The following is a 21,046-nucleotide window of genomic DNA, read 5'->3' as shown; positions in this document are numbered from 1 at the left end:
AACGCGGCACGCACCTTCTCCCCCCGTGGCGTCACCACGTCACGCCGACGTGCTGCTGCTCGTTCATGTCAAAGCTACTATTCGACAGACACGGTCCCCCTCCCTCCCAGTCCCAGACTTTGACACCAAAGTGACAACATATGAACACCAAAGCTTCCCACAGGTTCTTCTGTCCATCCATCCAAAAATCCGAGGTGAACACTGGACGGCAACGACGGACAGAAGCAATAGCAGAAGAACAGCACGAGACAAACAAGTCATCACATGAGATAAACCTCGTTCCATTCCATGATTCCATCCAAACCTACACAAGCATGTAATAAAACGATTTATGACTATACCATTGCCCTTAATCAGACCTTAATCATACTACCACTAAGCCTTAACCACTGCTGCAAAGAAACTACTCCTACTCAGCCCGAATGCCGCCGAACTGCTGGTCAGGTGAAACGAGATGCCACGCCTCAGTACAGCCGGAGCATGCTCCTCGCGAACGACTGCGACCGCAGGTGCCGGCCGCCGTTGGGCGGCAGCCCGGTGGCGCCGCGCCGGCCGCTGGCGCTCCGCAGCGGGGTCAGGTAGAACCGCAGCATGCCGTTGTCCGCGTGCTGCCCCGGCGAGTACCGAGCGCTGCGGTTCCGCTCCAGCACGCACTGCTCTTCCTGCCGCCGCTTCACGCTGCCGTGGCCGTCCACGAAGCAGCGCCGCGAGCTGCCCAGGCCGGCGCTGTTGCTGCTGAAGGAGCTGCGCGCGCTGGCGTTGCTGTTGCACCTCTGCATCCCGGCGTTGCCGTACCCGCGGGCGCGCAGCTCCGGCCACGGCTCCGAGAACGCGCGGTCCGCGGCGTCGGACGGGTCGCTCCGCCGGCCCGTGGCCCGGCGGTGTATGAAGCCCCACAGGCTCCACGCCTTGCCGAGACGCCGTGGCTTCTTGGCGGGGCCCGGGAACGCGGCGTCCAGGGTCACGGGGAAGTCTTCGATGACAGAGTTGGAGCTGAACCTTTGGTCGAGCAGGTCTTCGGCATGGTGGAAGTGGTAGAACTCCGAGCTGCCGATCAGCGGGGGCGCCGTGGCATTGGTGATGGCGGCCGCTGTGGGTGCTGGCTTTGGGTCGGGCGCTTCGAACGACCTTCTCAGCACGGAGCTTGACCGCTCCAGGCTCCGGCGCCTCCTGCTCGACGTGTCCATGTAGTAGTCTCGCGTCTGCGCCGAGCCGCCAGGGGTGTTGGCGTCGCCGTCGGGCTCTGGCTGCGAGTCATCTTCCACAGGAATTTGGCCATCGGAGCGCTCCACCACGCCGGCAGGTGAGTCCTCCAGCGCGGACAGGATGGGCGGGAGCCGGGACAGCGGCAGAGGCGCTCGGCCAAGGCCAATGCCGGCGCCGGCGCCGAAGAGGTAGCCGTCCCAGGACGCGCGGGGCCCGTCCCAGGATAGGCCTACATCGTCGACAGACATGCGGCCAGCATCAAGGGAGAATCTTGGGTCCGTGTCGCACGAACGACGGCCTCCGGCGAACTCCGAGCCCGCTTCCCCACGAAGGCGGCTCCGCCGAAGGAACGAGGGGTTGGATGGCTTCTCCGACGGCGGCATTGCCGCGGCCGCTGCCTTGCTGCCGGCTGCCTCCTCCTTCTTGAGTTTCTGCTTGCGCCGCCACTTGTGCCACTTCTTGCTGAAGACCGAGGCAGCGAGCCGGAAGCTCCCGGCGATCTCCTTCAGGTCCATGGGCAGCGGCTTCTTGGGCAGCGAAGATTCAAGATCTATGTGATCCTTCATGGCCTTGACCTCCCTGGTCCCATAAGCTTCGTTCTCCATCTCTCCCGAGGTGCCCACGACCAAGACGGGCTCCACCACCGGAGTTATCTCGTCGGAGCTCTCTGCCATGACGATCTCGTCCTCCAAGAAGATCTCCGGGACGCACGGTCGAGCCGGCGGCAGCTGGTGGAACTCGGCGGGGAGCGCCGCGGCCGCGGCGGAGGAGGAGGCGGGGAACGCGCCGAAGGCCGTGCCGTCGCGGACGCGCTCGCGGTCGTCCTGGTGGAACAGCGCCCAGAGCGTGCTGCGCCCGCGCACGTCGCACGACCAGCGCTGCGGCTCGTCCGCGGCGAGCGCGTCGCCCCCGCGCCCGCCACACGAGAAGGACTTGCAGCGGCGGAGGTCCGGCGGGGCGGCGCCGGAGCCCAACGGCGCCGCGGCGAAGGGCCTGGAGAAGAGGGAGCGGATGGCGGAGGTGGACTTGCGGCCCGGCGCGGCGGCCGCGGCCGCGGAGGCCTCGAGGCCCGCCAGGCGCTCGCGGAGGCAGGCGGTGCAGAAGCCGGTGAAGGTCTCCTCCGGGTGCAGGTCGCAGCTCGTCGCCACGGACTTGAGCGGCGGCGGCCGCGGCGGCTCCATCTGCAGCGTCATCGCGGCGGCTTCGTCACTCGTCGCGGCGCCAGCGCGCCATCACGTCTCTCGGGCGCGGTGGTACACTGCTCTGGCCTGGCGTCGCGCCGTACCAGTAGTAAGTGGAGTGGCGCAGGCTGGTGTGATGAGGGGGCGTGAGTGGACGGGCTCGAGGGCTGCTTCTGGTTTTAGAACGTAGTGCGAGGTAAAAGGATGAAAATGGACATAGACACGGAGATGAAAGTGAAAGGTGAATGGAAATCACCGGGGCCGTCGTCTCTCTTCCTCTCTGCTTCGTTCAAGCTTTCTGTATCTTACCTCCATCTTTTGAATGTGCTTTTTACCAAATTTCCTGGGATCAAGCAGTAGATGTTCGATGTTTTCTACTGCAATCCGTTCCGAATTACTATAAGACAATTTAGATATTTCAATATGAATTATATAGGACATAATAGGAACTAAAATAATTTTAAAAACACACTAAAACACATTCATATGCATCCGAATTAAAATGAAGTTAGAATATCGTATAATTATGAACGGAGAAAGTATTACATAAACACAATGTTAAAGGCTAGTCGAGGCAGGGAGATTGAACACACTCAAAATATTCTAAAATATATAAGTACGTAAAGAAAAACAGACTATATGACCTCTGATGGCCATGTCAAAGCGATCTACATCATGCAGTAGCAACCATAAGTGTGACGCCCATAATGAGAGAGTGGTTCTCTAACAATGACGTCTTCGAAAAGAAAATGACGTGCGAGCGATGTCCTCTTCTGATCTAACAATAATGGCTAGACTGTGCATTTTCACTTTGGAGATAAATACAACGATAGTGCAAAAATGCCCGCAACAAAGGGATGATGTGGAAAACACGACCATTGCTACGTACAACTATAAAGGGTTAGGCCTAAAAAAATTTCTTAGAACTCGAGACCATGTACTCGAAGAGAACCATCAAACTGAAGTCGCTCTATATTGTCAGCCTCACTTCAAATAAAAAAGGTACACTATGTTCTGACCTCGCTTCGAGTAAAAGTAGTCACTACTACAAAGCCAGATCACCACACGACGATAGCCACACACTCGCACAACCCCAACATAGACGTGCCCACGTAAACGATGTGTCGAGCGAAGCACACTTGCCATCGTCGGAAGTCGGGTACCATCCATTGTGGCAAGTCGTTAATGTCGCCAAAAGCCTACTTGAGGGGGTATCCTGTGGTACCAAGTCTTGACTCGCCAGTAAAAATCACCTTCAGGTAATGCCTAGAAAGGACAATGCCTCAACCGAAGTCATCAGCATACACCTAAGGATGGCAATTTCATCCATGGACATGGATACCCATGGATATCCGACCCGAATGGACAGGGTTTGGATATGTTTTTATTTTCATGGGCGGTGCCCAAACCCGACCCGATTGCTCGTGGGTAGGGCATGGATATAATCTTGTACCCGTGGGTATACCCAAACCCGACCCGATAGTATGACTTAAGGGCAAAAATCTGCCATCCATACCCCATAGTCACATGTCCCACTGCAATTTTACAATTTTTTTGTCTAAAACATGCAAAAGAAATTGCACAATCCCCATCGTAATTTTTATTGTTGACATTCAATCCCCTCCATAACATACTCCAACGACCCTTTCCTTATTTTTGTCTCTTTATTAAATGACTCGTTACTCTCATCTATTAGAAAAATAGTAAATGATCATAGGTTGTTAGTGGACGTTGATTTACCAAAAATTGATGTTTACCATAAGTGAGACCTAGCCTGCCACGAGGTGAAGAATGGAAGAGTTTGTTCATATTGTGTTATCTCTTATTTATATGTGTCGGAGGACCCAATGGATATCCAGTGGGTATGGGTATCCATCGGGTTTGGACATGGACACAATTTTTCACCCATGGATTTTTTCATGGGCGGGCAAAGACTATCTTCATGGATATGGATATGAATTTGGTATTGTTCAACCTGATCCAAACCCGACCCATTGCCATCCTTAAATACACCCCTTGCCAGGCTTCTTAGAAGCATGTCATATGTGATGTGAAGAAGCAATAAGACTACTCGTCATCTTCTATGTGCACATTCACTGTCACACACAACAGAAACCGCAAACTGGAGTCGTCGGTGCTGTCAAAAACCCACATGGGGCCATCCGATGACCACATACTTGTTGGGGAACATAGCAGAAATTCAAAATTTTCTACGCATCACCAAGATCAATCTATGGAGTAAACTAGCAACGAGGGGAAGGAGAGTGCATCTACATACCCTTGTAGATCGCTAAGCGGAAGCGTTCAAGTGAACGGGGTTGATGGAGTCGTACTCGTCGTGATCCAAATCACCGATGATCCTAGTGCCGAACGGACGGCACCTCCGCGTTCAACACACGTACATCCCGGTGACGTCTCCTACGCCTTAATCCAGCAAGGGGAGAAGGAGAGGTTGGGGAAGACTCCATCCAGCAGCAACACGATGGTGTGGTGGTGGTGGAGGAGCGCGGGACTCCAGCAGGGCTTCGCCAAGCACTACGAGAGACGAGGAGGGAGAGGGGTAGGGCTGCGCCAACAGGGAGATTGAATCGCGTGTTGGGCTGCCCCTTTGCCTCCACTATATATAGGGGGAGAGGGAGGGCTGCGCCCCCACCTAGGGTTCCCACCCCAAGGGGTGCGGTAGCCCTAGATCCCATCTAGGGTGGCGGCCACAAGGGGGAGAGGGGGAGGCGCACCTAGGGTGGGCCTTAGGGCCCATCTGCCCTAGGGTTTGCCCCCTTTCCCTCTTGGAGGCGCCTTGGGCCTTGGTGGGAGGCGCCCCAGCCCACCTAGGGGCTGGTCCCTTCCCACTATTGGCCCATGTAGGCCTCCGGGGCTGGTGGCCCCACCTGGTGGACCCCCGGACCCCTCCGGTGGTCCCGGTACACTACCGGTGATGCCCGGAACAATTTCGGTGGCCAAAACCATACTTCCTATATATCAATCTTTACCTCCGGACCATTCCGGAACTCCTCGTGACGTTCGGGATCTCATCCGGGACTCCGAACAACATTCGGTAACCGCGTACATACTTTCCCTATAACCCTAGCGTCATCGAACCTTAAGTGTGTAGACCCTACGGGTTCGGGAGTCATGCAGACATGACTGAGACAACTCTCCGGTCAATAACCAACAGCGGGATCTGGATACCCATGTTGGCTCCCACATGTTCCATGATGATCTCATCGGATGAACCATGATGTCAAGGATTCAATCAATCCCGTATACAATTCCCTTTGTCCATCGGTACGATACTTGCCCGAGATTCGATCATCAGTATCCCGATACCTTGTTCAATCTCGTTACCGGCAAGTCTCTTTACTCATTCTGTAACACATCATCCCTTGATCAACTCCTTGATTACATTGTGCACATTATGATGATGTCCTACCGAGTGGGCCCAGAGATACCTCTCCATTTACACGGAGTGACAAATCCCAGTCTCGATTCGTGCCAACCCAACAGATACTTTCGGAGATATCTGTAGTGTACCTTTATAGCCACCCAGTTACATTGTGATGTTTGGCACACCCAAAGCACTCCTACGGTATCCGGGAGTTGCACAATCTCATGGTCTAAGGAAATGACACTTGACATTAGAAAAGCTTTAGCAAACGAACTACACGATCTTGTGCTAGGCTTAGGATTGGGTCTTGTCCATCACATCATTCTCCTAATGATGTGATCCCGTTATCAACGACATCCAATGTCCATGGTGAGGAAACCGTAATCATCTATTGATCAACGAGCTAGTCAACTAGAGGCTTACTAGGGACATGGTGTTGTCTATGTATCCACACATGTATCTGAGTTTCCTATCAATACAATTCTAGCATGGATAATAAACGAATATCATGAACAATGAAATATAATAATAATAACTAATTTATTATTGCCTCTAGGGCATATTTCCAACAGTCTCCCACTTGCACTAGAGTCAATAATCTAGTTCACATCGCCATGTGATTAACACTCACAGGTCACATCGTCATGTGACCAACATCCAAGAGTCTACTTGACTCAATGATCTAGTTCACATCACTATGTGATAAACACTCAAAGAGTTCTGGGTTTGATCATGTTATGCTTGTGAGAGAGGTTGTAGTCAACGGGTCTTGCCATATTCAAATCCCTATGTATTTCACAAAACTTTATATCGTAGATGCTGCTACCACGTTCCACTTGGAGCTATTCCAAATTATTGCTCCATTATACGTATCTGGTATCTCTACTCAGAGCCATCCAGATAGGTGTCAAGCTTGCATCGACATAACTCTTTATGTCGAACTCTTTATCACCTCCATAACCGAGAAACATTTCCTTATTCCTCTAAGGATAATTTTGACCGCTATCTGGTGGTCCATTCCTAGATCACCTTTGTACCCTCTTGCTAGACATGTGGCAAGGCACACATCAGGTGCCGTACTCAGCATGGCATACCATATAGAGCCTATGACAAGAGCACAGGGGACGACATTCGTCCTTCCTCTTTCTTCTGCCGTGGTCAATCTTTGAGTCTTACTCAACTTCACACCTTACAACTCAGGTAAGAACCCCTTCTTTGACTGATCTATTTTGAACCCCTTCAAAAACATGTCAAGGTGTGTGTTCTTTGAAAGTATCATCAGGCGTCTTGATCTATCTCTATAGATCTTGATGCCCAGTATGTAAGCAGCTTTATCCAGGTCTTCCTTTGAAAATCACTCTTCAAACAAACCATTTATGCTTTTCAGAAATTATTTCGGATCAACAATATGTCATCCACATATACTTATCAGAAATGTTGTAGTGCTCCCACTCACTTTATTGTAAATACAAGTTTCTAGCAAACATTGTATAAACCTAAAAGCTTTGATCACTCCATCAAAGCATATATTCCGATACCGAGATGCTTGCTCTAGTCCATAGAAGGATTGCTGGAGCCAGCATACCTTTTAGCATCCTTAGGATCGACAAAACCTTTTATTGTATCACATACAACTTTTTCTTACGAAAACTGGTAAGAAAACTTGCTTTGACATCCATCTATTAGATTTCATAATCGAAAAATACAGCTAATGCTAACATGATTCCGACGGACTTAAGCATCGCTACGGGTGAGAAATTCTCATCGTAGTCAACTCCTTGAACTTATGAAAATACTCTTTCCCACAGGTCGAGCTTCATAGACGGTAACATTACCGCCCACGTCTGTCTTCTTCTTAAAGATCCATTTATCTCAATGGCTTGCCGATCATCGGGCAAGTCCACCAAAGTCCATACTTTGTTCTGATATATGGATCCTATCTCAGATTTCATGGCTTCTAACCATTTATCGGAATACGGGCCCACCATCGCTTCTCCATAGCTCATAGGTTCATTGTTGTCTAACAACATGATATCTAAGACAGGATTACCGTACCACTTAGGAGTAGTACATATCCTTGTCGACCTACGAGGTTCGATAGCAACATGATCCGAAGCTTCATGATCACTATCATTAACTTCCTATTCAACAAACATAGGTGCCACAGAAAACATCTTTCTGTGTTGCATCACTCTCTGGTTGAAGTAAAGGTTCGACAACCTCATCAAGTTCTATCTTCCTCCCACTCAATTCTTTCAAGAGAAACCCCTTCTCGAGAAAGGACCCGTTCTTAGCGACAAACAATTTGCCCTCGGATCTGAGATAGAAGGTATACCCAACTGTCACCTTTGGGTATCCTATGAAGATGTGTTTGTCCGCTTTGGGTTCGAGCTTCTCCGGCTGAAGCCTTAAGCATCGCAGCCCCAAATATTAAGAAACGACAACTTTGGTTTCTTGCCAAACCAATGTTCATACGACGTCGTCTCAATGGACTTAGATGGTGTCCTATCTAAAGTGAATGCAGTTGTCTCTAACGCATGACCTCAAAATGAAAACGGTAGATTGGTATGAGACATCATGGATCGCACCATATCTCATAGGGTTCGATTACGACGTCCGGACACACCATTACCTTGTGGTGTTCTAGGTGGCTTCAACTGTGAAACAATTCCATAATGTCTTAAGTGATTGCCAAACTCATAACTCAGAAAATCCCCTTTTGATCAGATCGTAGGAACATGATCTTATTGTTATGATGATTCTTAACTTCACTCTGAAATCGCTTGAACGTTTCAAATGTTTCAGACTTGTGCTTCATTAGGTAGATATACCTATATCTACCGAAATCGTTAGTGAAGATGAGAAAATAGCGATATCCACCGCATGCTTCAGTTCTCATTGGATCACACGCATCAGCATGTATGATTTCCAACAAGTCACTTGCCCGTTTCATTGTACCTGAAAGCGGGGTCTTAGTCATCCTGCCCATGAGGCATGGCTCGCATGTGTCAAGCGATTCAAAATCAAGTGACTCCAAACATCCATCGACATGGAGTTTCTTCATGCATCTTACGCCAATATGACCTAAGCGGCAGTGCCACGAGAAAGTGGTACTATCATTATTAACTCTACATCTTTTGGCGTGAACATGTGTATTACCACGACCGAGATTCAATGAACCATTCACATAGGGTGCATGACCATGAAAGGTATCATTCATGTAAACAGAATAACCATTATTCTCTAACTTAAATGAATGACCGTATTGCAATGAACATGATCTAATCATATTCATGCTCAACGTAGACACCTGATAATATTTATCTAGGTTCAATACTAATCCCGAAGGCAGATGGAGCGTGCGATGGTGATCTCATCAACTTTGGAAACACTTCCAACATGCATCGTCACCTCGCCCTTAGCTAGTCTCCGTTTAGTCCGTAGCTTTTGCTTCAAGTCACCAATAATAGCAACTGAACCGGTATCCAATACCCAGGTGCTCCAGGAGTACTAGTGAGGTACACATTAATAACACGTATATACTTTGAAGTTGCCAGCCTTCTTATCTACCATGCATTTGGGGTAATTCCGCTACCAGTGACCGTTCCCTTTACAATAGAAGCACTTAGTCTCGGGTTTGGGTTGAACCTTGGGTTCCTTCACTGGAGCGGCAACTCGTTTGCCATCCATGAAGTTTCCCTTCTAGCCCTTGCCCTTCTTGAAACCAATGGTCTTGATAAACCATCAACACTTGATGCTCCTTCTTGATTTCTACCTTTTGCGGTCTTAAGCACCGCGAACAGCTCCGGGATCAATTCCATCCCTTGCATGTCATAGTTCATCACGAAGATCTAGTAGCTTAGTGATAGTGGCTAGAGAACTCTATCAATCACTATCTTATCTGGAAGTTTTAACTCCCACTTGATTTAAGTGATTGTAGCACCCAGACATTCTGAGCACATGCTCACTAGCTGAGCTATTCTCCTCCATCTTGTTGGCAAAAGAACTTGTCAGAGGTCTCACACCTCTCAACACGGGCATGAGCCTGAAATCCCAATTTCAGCTCTTGGAACATCTCATATGTTCTATGGCGTTCAAAACGTCATTGGAATCCCGATTCTAAGCCGTGAAGTATGGTGCACTAAACTATCAAGTAGTCATCAGGATGTGTCTGTCAGGTGTTCACAACATCCACAGACGACGTTGTAGGGGTTTTCACATCGAGCGGTGCATCAAAGACGTAAGCCTTCTGTGTAGCAGTGAGGACACTCCTCGGACGACGGACCTAGTCCGCATCATTGCTTACAATATCTTTCAACTAAATTTTCTCTAGGAACATATCTAAACAGTAGAACTGAAGCGCGAGCTACGACATAATTTGCGAAGACCTTTTGACTATGTTCAGGATAATTAAGTTCATCTTATGAACTCCCACTCAGATAGACATCCCTCTAGTCATCTAAGTGATTACATGATCCGAGTCAACTAGGCCGTGTCCGATCATCACGTGAGACGGACTAGTCATCATCGGTGAACATCTTCTTGTTGATCGTATCTACCATACGACTCATGCTCGACCTTTCGGTCTCTTGTGTTCCGAGGCCATGTCTTTACATGCTAGGCTCGTCAAGTCAACCTAAGTGTTTCGCGTGTGCAAATCTGTCTTACACCCGTTGTATGTGAACGTTAGAATCTATCACACCCGATCATCATGTGGTGCTTCGAAACGACGAACTTTCGCAACGGTGCACAGTTAGGGGGAACACTTTCTTGAAATTTTAATGAGGGATCATCTTATTTACTACCGTCGTTCTAAGCAAATAAGATGCAAAAACATGATAAATATCACACGCAATCAAATAGTGACATGATACGGCCATCATCACTTTGCTCCTTTTTGATCTCCATCTTCGGGGCTCCATGATCATCATCGTCACAGGCATGACACCATGATCTCCATCATCGTGTCTTCATGAAGTTGCCTCGCCAACTATTACTTCTACTACTACAGTAACGGTTAGCAATAAAGTAAAGTAATTACATGACATTTATGTTGACACGTGGGTCATAAATAAATTAAGACAACTCCTATGGCTCCTGCCGGTTGTCACACTCATCGACATGCAAGTCGTGATTCCTATTACAAGAATATGATCATCTCATACATCACATATATGGTTCATCACATCCTTTGGCCATATCACATCACAAAACATTTGCTGCAAAAACAATTTAGACGTCCTCTAATTGTTGTTGCAAGTTTTTACGTGGCTGCTATAGGTTGCTAGCAAGAACGTTTCTTACCTACGCCAAAACCGCAACGTGAATTGCCAATTTCTATTTACCCTTCATAAGGACCCTGTTCATCGAATCCGATCCGACTAAAGTGGGAGAGACAGACACCCGCCAGCCACCTTATGCAACTAGTGCATGTCAGTCGGTGGAACCGGTCTCACACAAGCGTACGTGTAAGGTTGGTCCGGTCCGCTTCATCCCACAATGCCGCCGAATCAAGATAAGACTAGTAACGGCAAGTAAATTAACAAAATCGACGCCCACAACTATTTTGTGTTCTACTCGTGCATAGAAACTATGCATAGACCTAGCTCATGATGCCACTGTTGGGGAACGTAGCAGAAATTCAAAATTTTCTACGCATCACCAAGATCAATCTATGGAGTAAACTAGCAACGAGGGGAAGGAGAGTGCATCTACATACCCTTGTAGATCTTTAAGGGGAAGCGTTCAAGCGAACGGGGTTGATGGAGTCGTACTCGTCGTGATCCAAATCACCGATGATCCTAGTGCCAAACGGACGGCACCTCCGCGTTCAACACACGTACAGCCCGGTGACGTCTCCTATGCCTTGATCCAGCAAGGGGAGAAGGAGAGGTTGGGGAAGACTCATCCAGCAGCAGCACGATGGTGTGGTGGTGGTGGAGGAGCGCGGGACTCCAGCAGGGCTTCGCCAAGCACTACGAGAGACGAGGAGGGAGAGGGGTAGGGTTGCGCCAACAGGGAGATTGAATCGCGTGTTGGGCTGCCCCTTTGCCTCCACTATATATAGGAGGAGAGGGAGGGCTGCGCCCCCACCTAGGGTTCCCACCCCAAGGGGTGCAGCAGCCCTAGATCCCATCTAGGGTGGCGGCCACAAGGGGGAGAGGGGGAGGCACACCTAGGGTGGGCCTTAGGGCCCATCTGCCCTAGGGTTTGCCCCCTTCCCCTCTTGGAGGCGCCTTGGGCCTTGGTGGGAGGCGCCCCAGCCCACCTAGGGGCTGGTCCCTTCCCACTATTGGCCCATGTAGGCCTTCGGGGCTGGTGGCCCCACCTGGTGGACCCCCGGACCCCTCCGGTGGTCCCGGTACACTACCGGTGATGCCCGGAACAATTCCGGTGGCCAAAACCATACTTCCTATATATCAATATTTACCTCCGGACCATTCCGGAACTCCTCGTGACGTCCGGGATCTCATCCGGGACTCCGAACAACATTTGGTAACCGCGTACATACTTTCCCTATAACCCTAGCGTCATCGAACCTTAAGTGTGTAGACCCTACAGGTTCGGGAGTCATGCAGACATGACCGAGACAACTCTCCGATCAATAACCAACAGCGGGATCTCGATACCCATGTTGGCTCCCACATGTTCCACGATGATCTCATCGGATGAACCACGATGTCAAGGATTCAATCAATCTCGTATACAATTCCCTTTGTCCATCGGTACGATACTTGCCCGAGATTCGATCGTCGGTATCCCGATACCTTGTTCAATCTCGTTACCGGCAAGTCTCTTTACTTGTTCCGTAACACATCATCCCATGATCAACTCCTTGATCACATTGTGCACATTATGATGATGCCCTACCGAGTGGGCCCAGAGATACCTCTCCGTTTACACGGAGTGACAAATCCCAGTCTCAATTCGTGCCAATCCAACAGATACTTTCGGAGATACCTGTAGTGTACCTTTATAGCCACCCAGTTACATTGTGACGTTTGGCACACCCAAAGCACTCCTACGGTATCCGGGAGTTGCACAATCTCATGGTCTAAGGAAATGACACTTGACATTAGAAAAGCTTTAGCAAACGAACTACACTATCTTGTGCTAGGCTTAGGATTGGGTCTTGTCCATCACATCATTCTCCTAATGATGTGATCCCATTATCAACGACATCCAATGTCCATGGTCAGGAAACCGTAACCATCTATTGATCAACGAGCTAGTCAACTAGAGGCTTACTAGGGACATGGTGTTGTCTATGTATCCACACATGTATCTGAGTTTCCTATCAATACAATTCTAGCATGGATAATAAACGATTATCATGAACAATGAAATATAATAATAATAACTAATTTATTATTGCCTCTAGAGCATATTTCCAACAATACTATTTTCCTCGTAGGCTCAACACAGTGTTGGTTGATGTAGTGCATTACTACGCTCCATGTTTTGAACGGTCTAAGTCGCCGGCTACTGAAGGAGACAACCTTTGCAACATAGGCATTTGGCAAGCCGACGAATCTGACAGGAAAAACACGACAACCGTGTCCAACCGCTTTGCACTCCTCATGTCAGTTGCCATTATGTCTTGCTTGTAGTTTGTGAGTGCATCCAATGCCCCTAGTGGGATTTGGATGATTAATGACAAAACAATTAAGGGACTAATTTGTTCGTAAGATTGCACAGGTGAAGTCCCTAAGATTTTTGTTTAACCAGTTGGTGATGACCTTAAGAAATATTACAAGAACATTGGGCCTTCTTTGGTTCATAGGGTAGGAAAATCGTAGCAAAAGGAAAGTCATAGGAACTGAGATGATATGTATCTCAAATCCTATGAGTAGAAATAGGAAAGGAGAAGTCATTTGATTCGCATCATAGGGTTTTTTTCCATTGAGTCTAAGCTAATGTTTATTTTCCTATGAAATATGGAGGGTAGGAAAAATTCCTTTATAGGAATAGGATTCTATTCCTACAAACCAAATGACTCTAAAGAAAATTTTCCTATAGAAATCTTATCCCATGAAATTCCTACAAGATTCCTCTAAACCAAAGGAGGCGTTGATGTCTTCGGAATGCCTCTTAAAGAATTGGAAGTTGTTTTGTGGACTTTGACATGGAAAATGTTATTGAGGCCAAGTGTGTCATGTTATCCAAGAATTCATCCACATCATCATTCAATTGATCACTACAAAGCAAATAAAGAACCTAGCCATCAGTACCACATCAGCCATCAATCTCTTAAGCAATTGAAAAATAATAAGGAAACAAAATATTTTTCTTACCTAGAGGCCGTTTCATAGAGCATTTCGGCCTCGCTCCGGGTATCGTTTGAATCCGTCTCGATTGAGATGGAGCGGGTGGTGGCATGGATGCAACATGCCGCATAGTAGTCATCCGCGCCACAAGACGTCGAGGGGTAGCTTCCCGACTACCGCATCCTTCTTCTTCGCGATGGTCGTTGCATCGTCCGCTGCCTTGACTGGTTATCCTTTTTGCAGGTCGAATTGAACAAGGATGGTAGGGTGATGCCGGCGGAGTGAGCGGCGACCACTGTCGATGACCGAAATGGCTCAATGAGGGTTCTTGCCTAGGCATCACCGCTTTGCTTCTTGGGACGCTGAACTCTCGGGCAATGGTGGGTCTTCGACGCTGACAAGTGTGGCTAGGGTGCGACGGGGGTGGGATTTTCGATTCCACTGCACAGCATGGCCGGGAATGGTGGACGGAGGGGTAGCGACGACAGCGGTGGGGTTGGGCGGGAAGCTGCGCGGCTGGGTCTTGTTTTTACTGAGAATTGCTGTGGCTGGACTAAATTTGAGAGAGCAGTGTGCTATTTTTTTGCGAAAAGTCATATTTGAGACATTAAACTTTATTTGGGCTTCTTAACTCCCAAAAATAAAAAAAATTGTCCTCAAATACGACTTTTAACACACCTATTAGAGATCTCTTTGGAGGTGTGCCTCTGTCGTATCTCGCGGAATTCGATCGGTGTTGGTCTTCGGTGGATCTATTTGGATCCAATTTTTGTTCGTCTTCGTTTGTGTGGTTAAAGGATTGATCTTTTCGATCTACAACTATTTTCATCGACGATGGTTGCTACTCTAGTGCGTCGGTCCTTTGGGGCTTTAGCACGGCGACTTGCCGACTGTCTATTATAATAAGGTTTGCTTGGCTTCAATGAGGGATGGTCGATGACGGCGGCGCGCCTTCGGCTTGCACTAGTGCTTATAGTCATCGCTAGATGGTACATGGACCTGGTTGCAATTTATATTACATCTCGTGTTCTCTATACTGTCATGATTAATGAATAGATTAGAAATTTCTGTCGCAAAAAAGAAATACGACTTTTGAGACACCTATTAGAGATGCTCTGAACAATGGCAGCAGATAGCCTTTGTGTTGTAGTCCCATGATAGCTTCGGTTTTCAAACTTAAGAACGTGTTTGATTCCTAACTTTTTTTTTTCGAGCAACCGGCAAAAGCGATGCCTTTTCATTTAGACGAGAAAAAGAAATATACCATGTACAGAGTTTTTGAAGGGAACTCAAGGAAAAACCTCGACAGAAATAAAAAAGAATCGAAATTCCACGAACATCATCCGGCCATATGTGTGGACGGCTACATCCAACCTTTGGGCCCAACGGTTTCGGCATCCATTAACTTTATGTTCTCTCGTTCGCATTGTAATTACATGGGAACTATGCAATTAACAATTGATTAGTCAGTGAGCAGCGGAAGCTGGTTTTGTCACTGTATTTATCTGTTGAGTTTTGACACACTAAAACCTGTAATCCAATACAATCCCGTTGTGCCATGCAACGATGCGAAGTGCGTGCAAGCAGTAGCTAATTAGTGGGTGCTGTGCAAGTAACTACAACTACTAGTAGCATTATGACTATTGAAGCTCACACTAGTAACATTATGACGACGTTCGCACGCTTGCGTAGCCATCAACGCCTAAGCATGTTTAAAAATGTCAGCATGCAAAACGCCGCGTTACATATTATTCCCCATGATCAAGCCTGTGTGAGCAGCGCCACCCTGCCCTAGAACTCTAGAAAATTGGCTTCTCCGTGGACCGACCATCTCATTCGCCCGTTGGGAACAAAGCCAACGGATGGATCGACGCGGAAACGCCTTGACTTTGCAGTATCAATCGTGTATATTATCATTATCACCGATCTGGGCATCCCGCTCCTTGGTAGACTGAAACCACGTGAAATATCTGAAGTTACTTTACTCCTTCACTGTTGCTACGAACAAGATATCGGTATGAACCACGTCCATTTCATCAAAAATCAGCAAGCCCTAGCCGCAGCTTTTCCGGCGTATGAATTTCAGGACCGGCGTTCTTCTGGGATTCAGACAAGCTTGCAGTTGCAGAGAATCTCGCAGTGAGATCTTACTACATAGTTGCATCTACTTACCACTTGAGTGTTCGAAAGGATGTAATCACCGAAGGTATTAACAGGAGAAGCACACATACTAGCAAAGTTCGACGGAAATTTTAAGCTTCAGAGTCCATTTCTACTACATTCCTATCTACTTCCTCTGTTCCGAATTATTTGTCGCAGGTATGGATGTATCTAGATGTATTTTAGTTCTAAATGCATCCATTTCTGAGACTGAGTAATTTGAAACAGAGGAAGTACCTCTGAAATCTGAAAGCGTCAGCTTACCTCTGAAGCATTTCTCGGCAACAGATGTGAATGTGAACTTTCCCTTTCCCGCTTTCCCCTTTGATCCCTGCCTCCGTGTTCCTCCAGCAGCTTTGCCCACCCCATTTTCCCACTTGCTCATCAGGTCCCCAAAGCCTAGCAGCAGCGGCAAGCCGGCAAGAGAACAAAACAAAAGGGCACTCGGGTGGCGCCTGTCCTCTCTCTCTCTCTCTCTCTCGGCTTCACATTTGTCCTACTTACGCAGGCACCAGCACCAGCTTAAGACAAAAGATGGCATCTGATCAGGGGACGCCTAGGAGCTTAGGATCTTGATAAAGAAGGGTCTGTGTGTAGGCACGCACATGATGTGATGCCAAACAAAGCTGTCCCGTTCTCGAGCTTAGGAATCATAGTTAATCATGGAGAACTGCTATACAGACGACATTCACAGACGATTTCAGCACGACACTCTATCTCACACCATCCATTCAAGACACTAATGTACAGAAAGTTGTTGGATTTGGAATCGGCTCAGGATCGTGCAAGCAAATATCGTCTGTGAAGTAGTTTCGTTAATCATGGGACGTACCCCCCTCTCCTGCTTGCTCATCTCTGATTGATTCCTTTTGTTCCGGAACAGTGCCTCGGCACCTCGCACGCGTGATGTACCTCGATGCATCCGACTGTATCTGCTACGTACTACTGTTTTGTTTTGTTTACATTAGAGGACTTCCTTGGCTCGGTAAGTGTGAATCAAAGTGTAATATTAATAAGAAGCGGCCATGTTACGGGCAAGCTTCCAGGAAGGAATGGATCGATTCACATGCGGTGGTTTAGTTTAACCGCCTTCCTGGATCTCCGTTCAGACAATATTCAGATATGATCCCGTAATCGAATAGAGCATCGGTGTACGCGTATAAGAATTAGAAAAAATTCACTCAAGGTTTATATCAATTCATGCAAATATGATTGATTTGAATAGTAGTATATCATGAACAAACTGATTGATACGACGGTGGTCTGAACAGTATCGTCGTGTGTAGTGAAATCTGTGCTACGCAGACTAGGCCGGCCTCTTCTCAGCCAGACACCGACAAAGCAAAAGGGCGCCGATCATGAACAGTGCGCCCCTTGGATCGCATCGGGATCGATCACATCACGCACACAACACAAGCGGCGGCAGCGGCAGCGCGATCGCCGTGGACGGACGCCGGCGGCCTTTCCGCCTCGCCGTTTTTCCCTTTCCCCTGCAAACGAAAGGAGTGATCGGCATCAAAGGACGGGCGCACACCACCCCCGGGGAGGGAAGCATCTGCAGAAAAGAAGAGACGGGAGAAAGAAAGAAAGAGAGAGGGGAGATGCGTGCGGTGCCATGCGACGCATGGGAATGGGCGAAAGGGGGCGCCTGTCGCTCGCGATGATTGCCCGCGCATGTGGACGGATTCGGCTTTCCCGACCGATTCTCCCGCTGAATTTCGCAGGGTTTTGAACCGTGCCTCGCCGGAACGGGAGCCCGATCGGGCCGCAGGACGCGATCGGGCCTGCGCTCAAGCGCGCGGATCCCGACGGAGGAATGTTGCTTTGCATGGAGGGGCTGGCTGGCAGACTGCGCGTGCATGCAGGAGGACCAGAGACAGACGGAGAGGAACGTCTCGGTAATTTTGGGCTGCGTACTCCCTCCGTACTCTGACTGTGAAAGACAAGTGCCGGAGAGAGGCCGTGGTCACTCGCCGGAACGAACTGATTTTTGCGACAGCCCTTTGTCCTTTCGGATTTTGAATCACAAAGTTCAGCTGTCTACTGCTTCGCGCGCCAAAGGAAATGCATGGGAGAATACGGACGTTGCAGTTGCATACCAAAGGCTCGGTTGAGAAACCCATCTAGCACCATTTGTGGAGTATAACAAACAGACCATAGGACCAATCATGCAACATTTAGAGGCTAGCCAATGGCATGAAGCCTGATGGGTTTGAAAATAATGGCTCATGCCGGCATGCTTTGGAGCTAGCGCTCCGTCACAATGGATGGCCCAGCAAGATGCCACGTCCGTTGTCTCTCTCTCTCTCTCTCTCTCTCTCTCACACACACACACACACACACACACACACACACACACAGGGGTTTGTAACTGCATGAATGAATCATCATCATCGGCTGCTGCATGCCGCTGGCGTTCAAAGGCGCCCAGCCAAAGTGGGGCAGTAGAAAGCAAAGAGGACTGCGCCGGCTTTAATCAACCCCCTTTGTAGCCATGGCACCAAGCGTTCGTTCGTGCATGGCTAGACGGTATAGGGTACTCGATGGCGTGGCGCCCACGGCTCACTGTGACGTTAATTACTGCGGGCTACGGATGAACCGGAACTTTAACAGTCATCTACCCCCTCTCCGGCCGTCCGCGCTCGCCGGCGGCAGCATGATGGGGGGCATCTCCGGCGCGCATCTCGACGCGCCTAACCTCTCATGATGACGGCTCACCACGGCCGAAGATCGCTTTTACGGGTCGAATCATGAGCGGGCGGAAACTTGCATGGGTTTCTTTGCCCGATCATTGCCGCCCGCTTGGATTTCGGGGGCACGGCCTGCCTCAGGCTGGTATATGCCGTTTGCTGCAGACATGGTCCCTGTACAAAAATTTCAGGTAATCTCGTAGGGAATCATAGGCGTCGGGGGCGTACGTTCTGCATTGGATGCCTGGTCTGGCGGGCAGGAGATGCTCGTGTGGCATGCGGAGCAAAGTGCACCATCGAGAGCCTTGTGAACATGCCCGTGTTTGAGACCGTGGGATGGGCGTTTTCTGCGCAATTGGATGGCCATGATTTGCCTTTCCTTGGAAGGCTATCATGCACGAGCAACCAAAGGAATGAAGGATATTCTGCACTCAACATATTCCAAAGTAAATCCGGTAAGAAAAACGTATATAGGGAACCAAAGGAAGAGTGTGCAGCAAGGATTCCCATAGATTTCCATCTTATGGCTACTGAAACTGCCAGACCACGGCTTGCCTTGAGATTACAAGTGAGGCCACGACTGACTGATTGCCTTGCCACCTTGAGAGACAAACGCCGGAGACCGATTTTTTACCATTCGGGAAGGGGGAAAAGCGCACTGACATGGACTGCACGTATGTGGAAGGGCCCCTTTCCTCTTCCGCGAGGGACGCAGGCTGCAGCTGCAGGAATCAATGGCCGATCACATGGAGTTCGTCCGAGACCAACGCTCAATGGACGTTCTCATTTATCAACATGCAAACACGAGACAGGGTGCCGATTGCAAGGCAAGAATGTCTGTCGGACTGATGACTGCTGATCGGCATTCGGCAGCCAGTGAATGCACACTCATATACTCATGTGCCCTCGCGTTCAGGATCGGGGGGGCGGGGAGAAAGAAAGGGACGGCACGTATGAGCAAAGGTCGCCATCATTCTCGCCGTAACGCGGAGAGGCGGGCACTAGGCCGGGGCTCCTCCGGCCGGCGGTACGTGGAGGGGAGGAGACGCGCTCAGGTGGCCGCGGCGGCGCTCCGGGCGTGGGCTTGAACGTTGACCTTTACCTCATCGTTCACTAAGCCCGCCCGCTGTATACGGGGCGTTTCAGTGAGTCTGTGAGTGTGAAGTTATGGTGCACGGGAGTGGGCACTATCTGAACATAGGGCGTCCCATCTGCACCCACTTTTACAAAACTGCATTTTAAGCATGTTTTATAATGTTAAAAAACATAACAGAAAATTTTATGCATACATGTTCGCAAATGTGTGTATGCAGTACAAAGTTTTGTGAAAAGAATGTCATTTTAGTTTGACTTCGTAAAAAAGACAAATTTCAGTGCTTCTAAATAGCGTTTCATGGCATAATTTTTTGTCTTTCTTGCACAGGTCACAATAAAGTTATTTTTCTGTAAAACTTTATGTACGCACATAGAACATGAAGACGTACCTGTGCAACCTTTTTTAGGTTTTTTTGGCATTTAGAAATGTGTTTTTGAAAGTGGGTTCATATGTATCCGGGTTCATCCATACACTTCCCTGGTGCACGGGCACCATGATGCTCTTTATTTAAAAAATTAAGAAAAACATATTTAGACGTTTCAAAAGAAATAAATATGTGGATACTTGTATGTGCTCACTACGGATTTATGAAATTTAGTTTTAAAAAAATGTAATTTGTAAGTTGTACAAAAGAAAAAAAGCCCAAAAAACAAGAAAAAAGCGGCCCATTTGAAAATACATATTTCTCTTTTTTTGTGCGCCACATGTGAAAGTAAAATGTTGTGAAATTTTGCACATGAATGGTATACATGTGTGTGTGTGTGTGTTCACAAAAAAAATGATGTTTTTTTCACAGTGAAAATGGATCTTTTTTTTTGTAACGGGCGCCATGGTGCCCGTGCACATCTTCCAATTTTCGGCATTTCAGTGCCATATCCAAAGTGGGGCGGGCAGTTTTTTTGAAATATTTGATTACAAATTCTAAATACATGATCTATGTTTCTCACACACAATGTATATGATTTCGTATACATTTTTTGATATGCGAGAAACATTTTCTCTATACACATTTTACATGTTGCAAACGCTTGGCCAACATTTTTTCAAAAGTTTTATTTAAA

The 21,046-nt window shown here is 48.3% G+C and overlaps 1 protein-coding gene across 1 annotated transcript; it reads right to left on the bottom strand.

The window, feature by feature from the left end:
- Nucleotides 1–265: 265 nt before the first annotated feature.
- LOC123058376 (protein OCTOPUS) lies at nucleotides 266–2,645 on the bottom strand. The gene has a single exon (XM_044481114.1). The coding sequence runs from the start codon at nucleotides 2,397–2,399 to the stop codon at nucleotides 465–467; it is 1,935 nt and encodes a 644-aa protein (XP_044337049.1). The 5' UTR covers nucleotides 2,400–2,645; the 3' UTR covers nucleotides 266–464.
- Nucleotides 2,646–21,046: the final 18,401 nt, after the last annotated feature.

Source organism: Triticum aestivum, chromosome 1A (genome assembly GCF_018294505.1).
Source record: "Triticum aestivum cultivar Chinese Spring chromosome 1A, IWGSC CS RefSeq v2.1, whole genome shotgun sequence".
Lineage (NCBI taxonomy): Eukaryota > Viridiplantae > Streptophyta > Magnoliopsida > Poales > Poaceae > Triticum > Triticum aestivum.
This window is presented reverse-complemented; position numbering and strand designations above follow the sequence as displayed.

Coding starts and splice junctions, on each gene's coding strand:
- LOC123058376 (XM_044481114.1), bottom strand. CDS start 2,399: ATGACGCTGCAGATGGAGCCGCCGCGGCCGCCGCCGCTCAAGTCCGTG.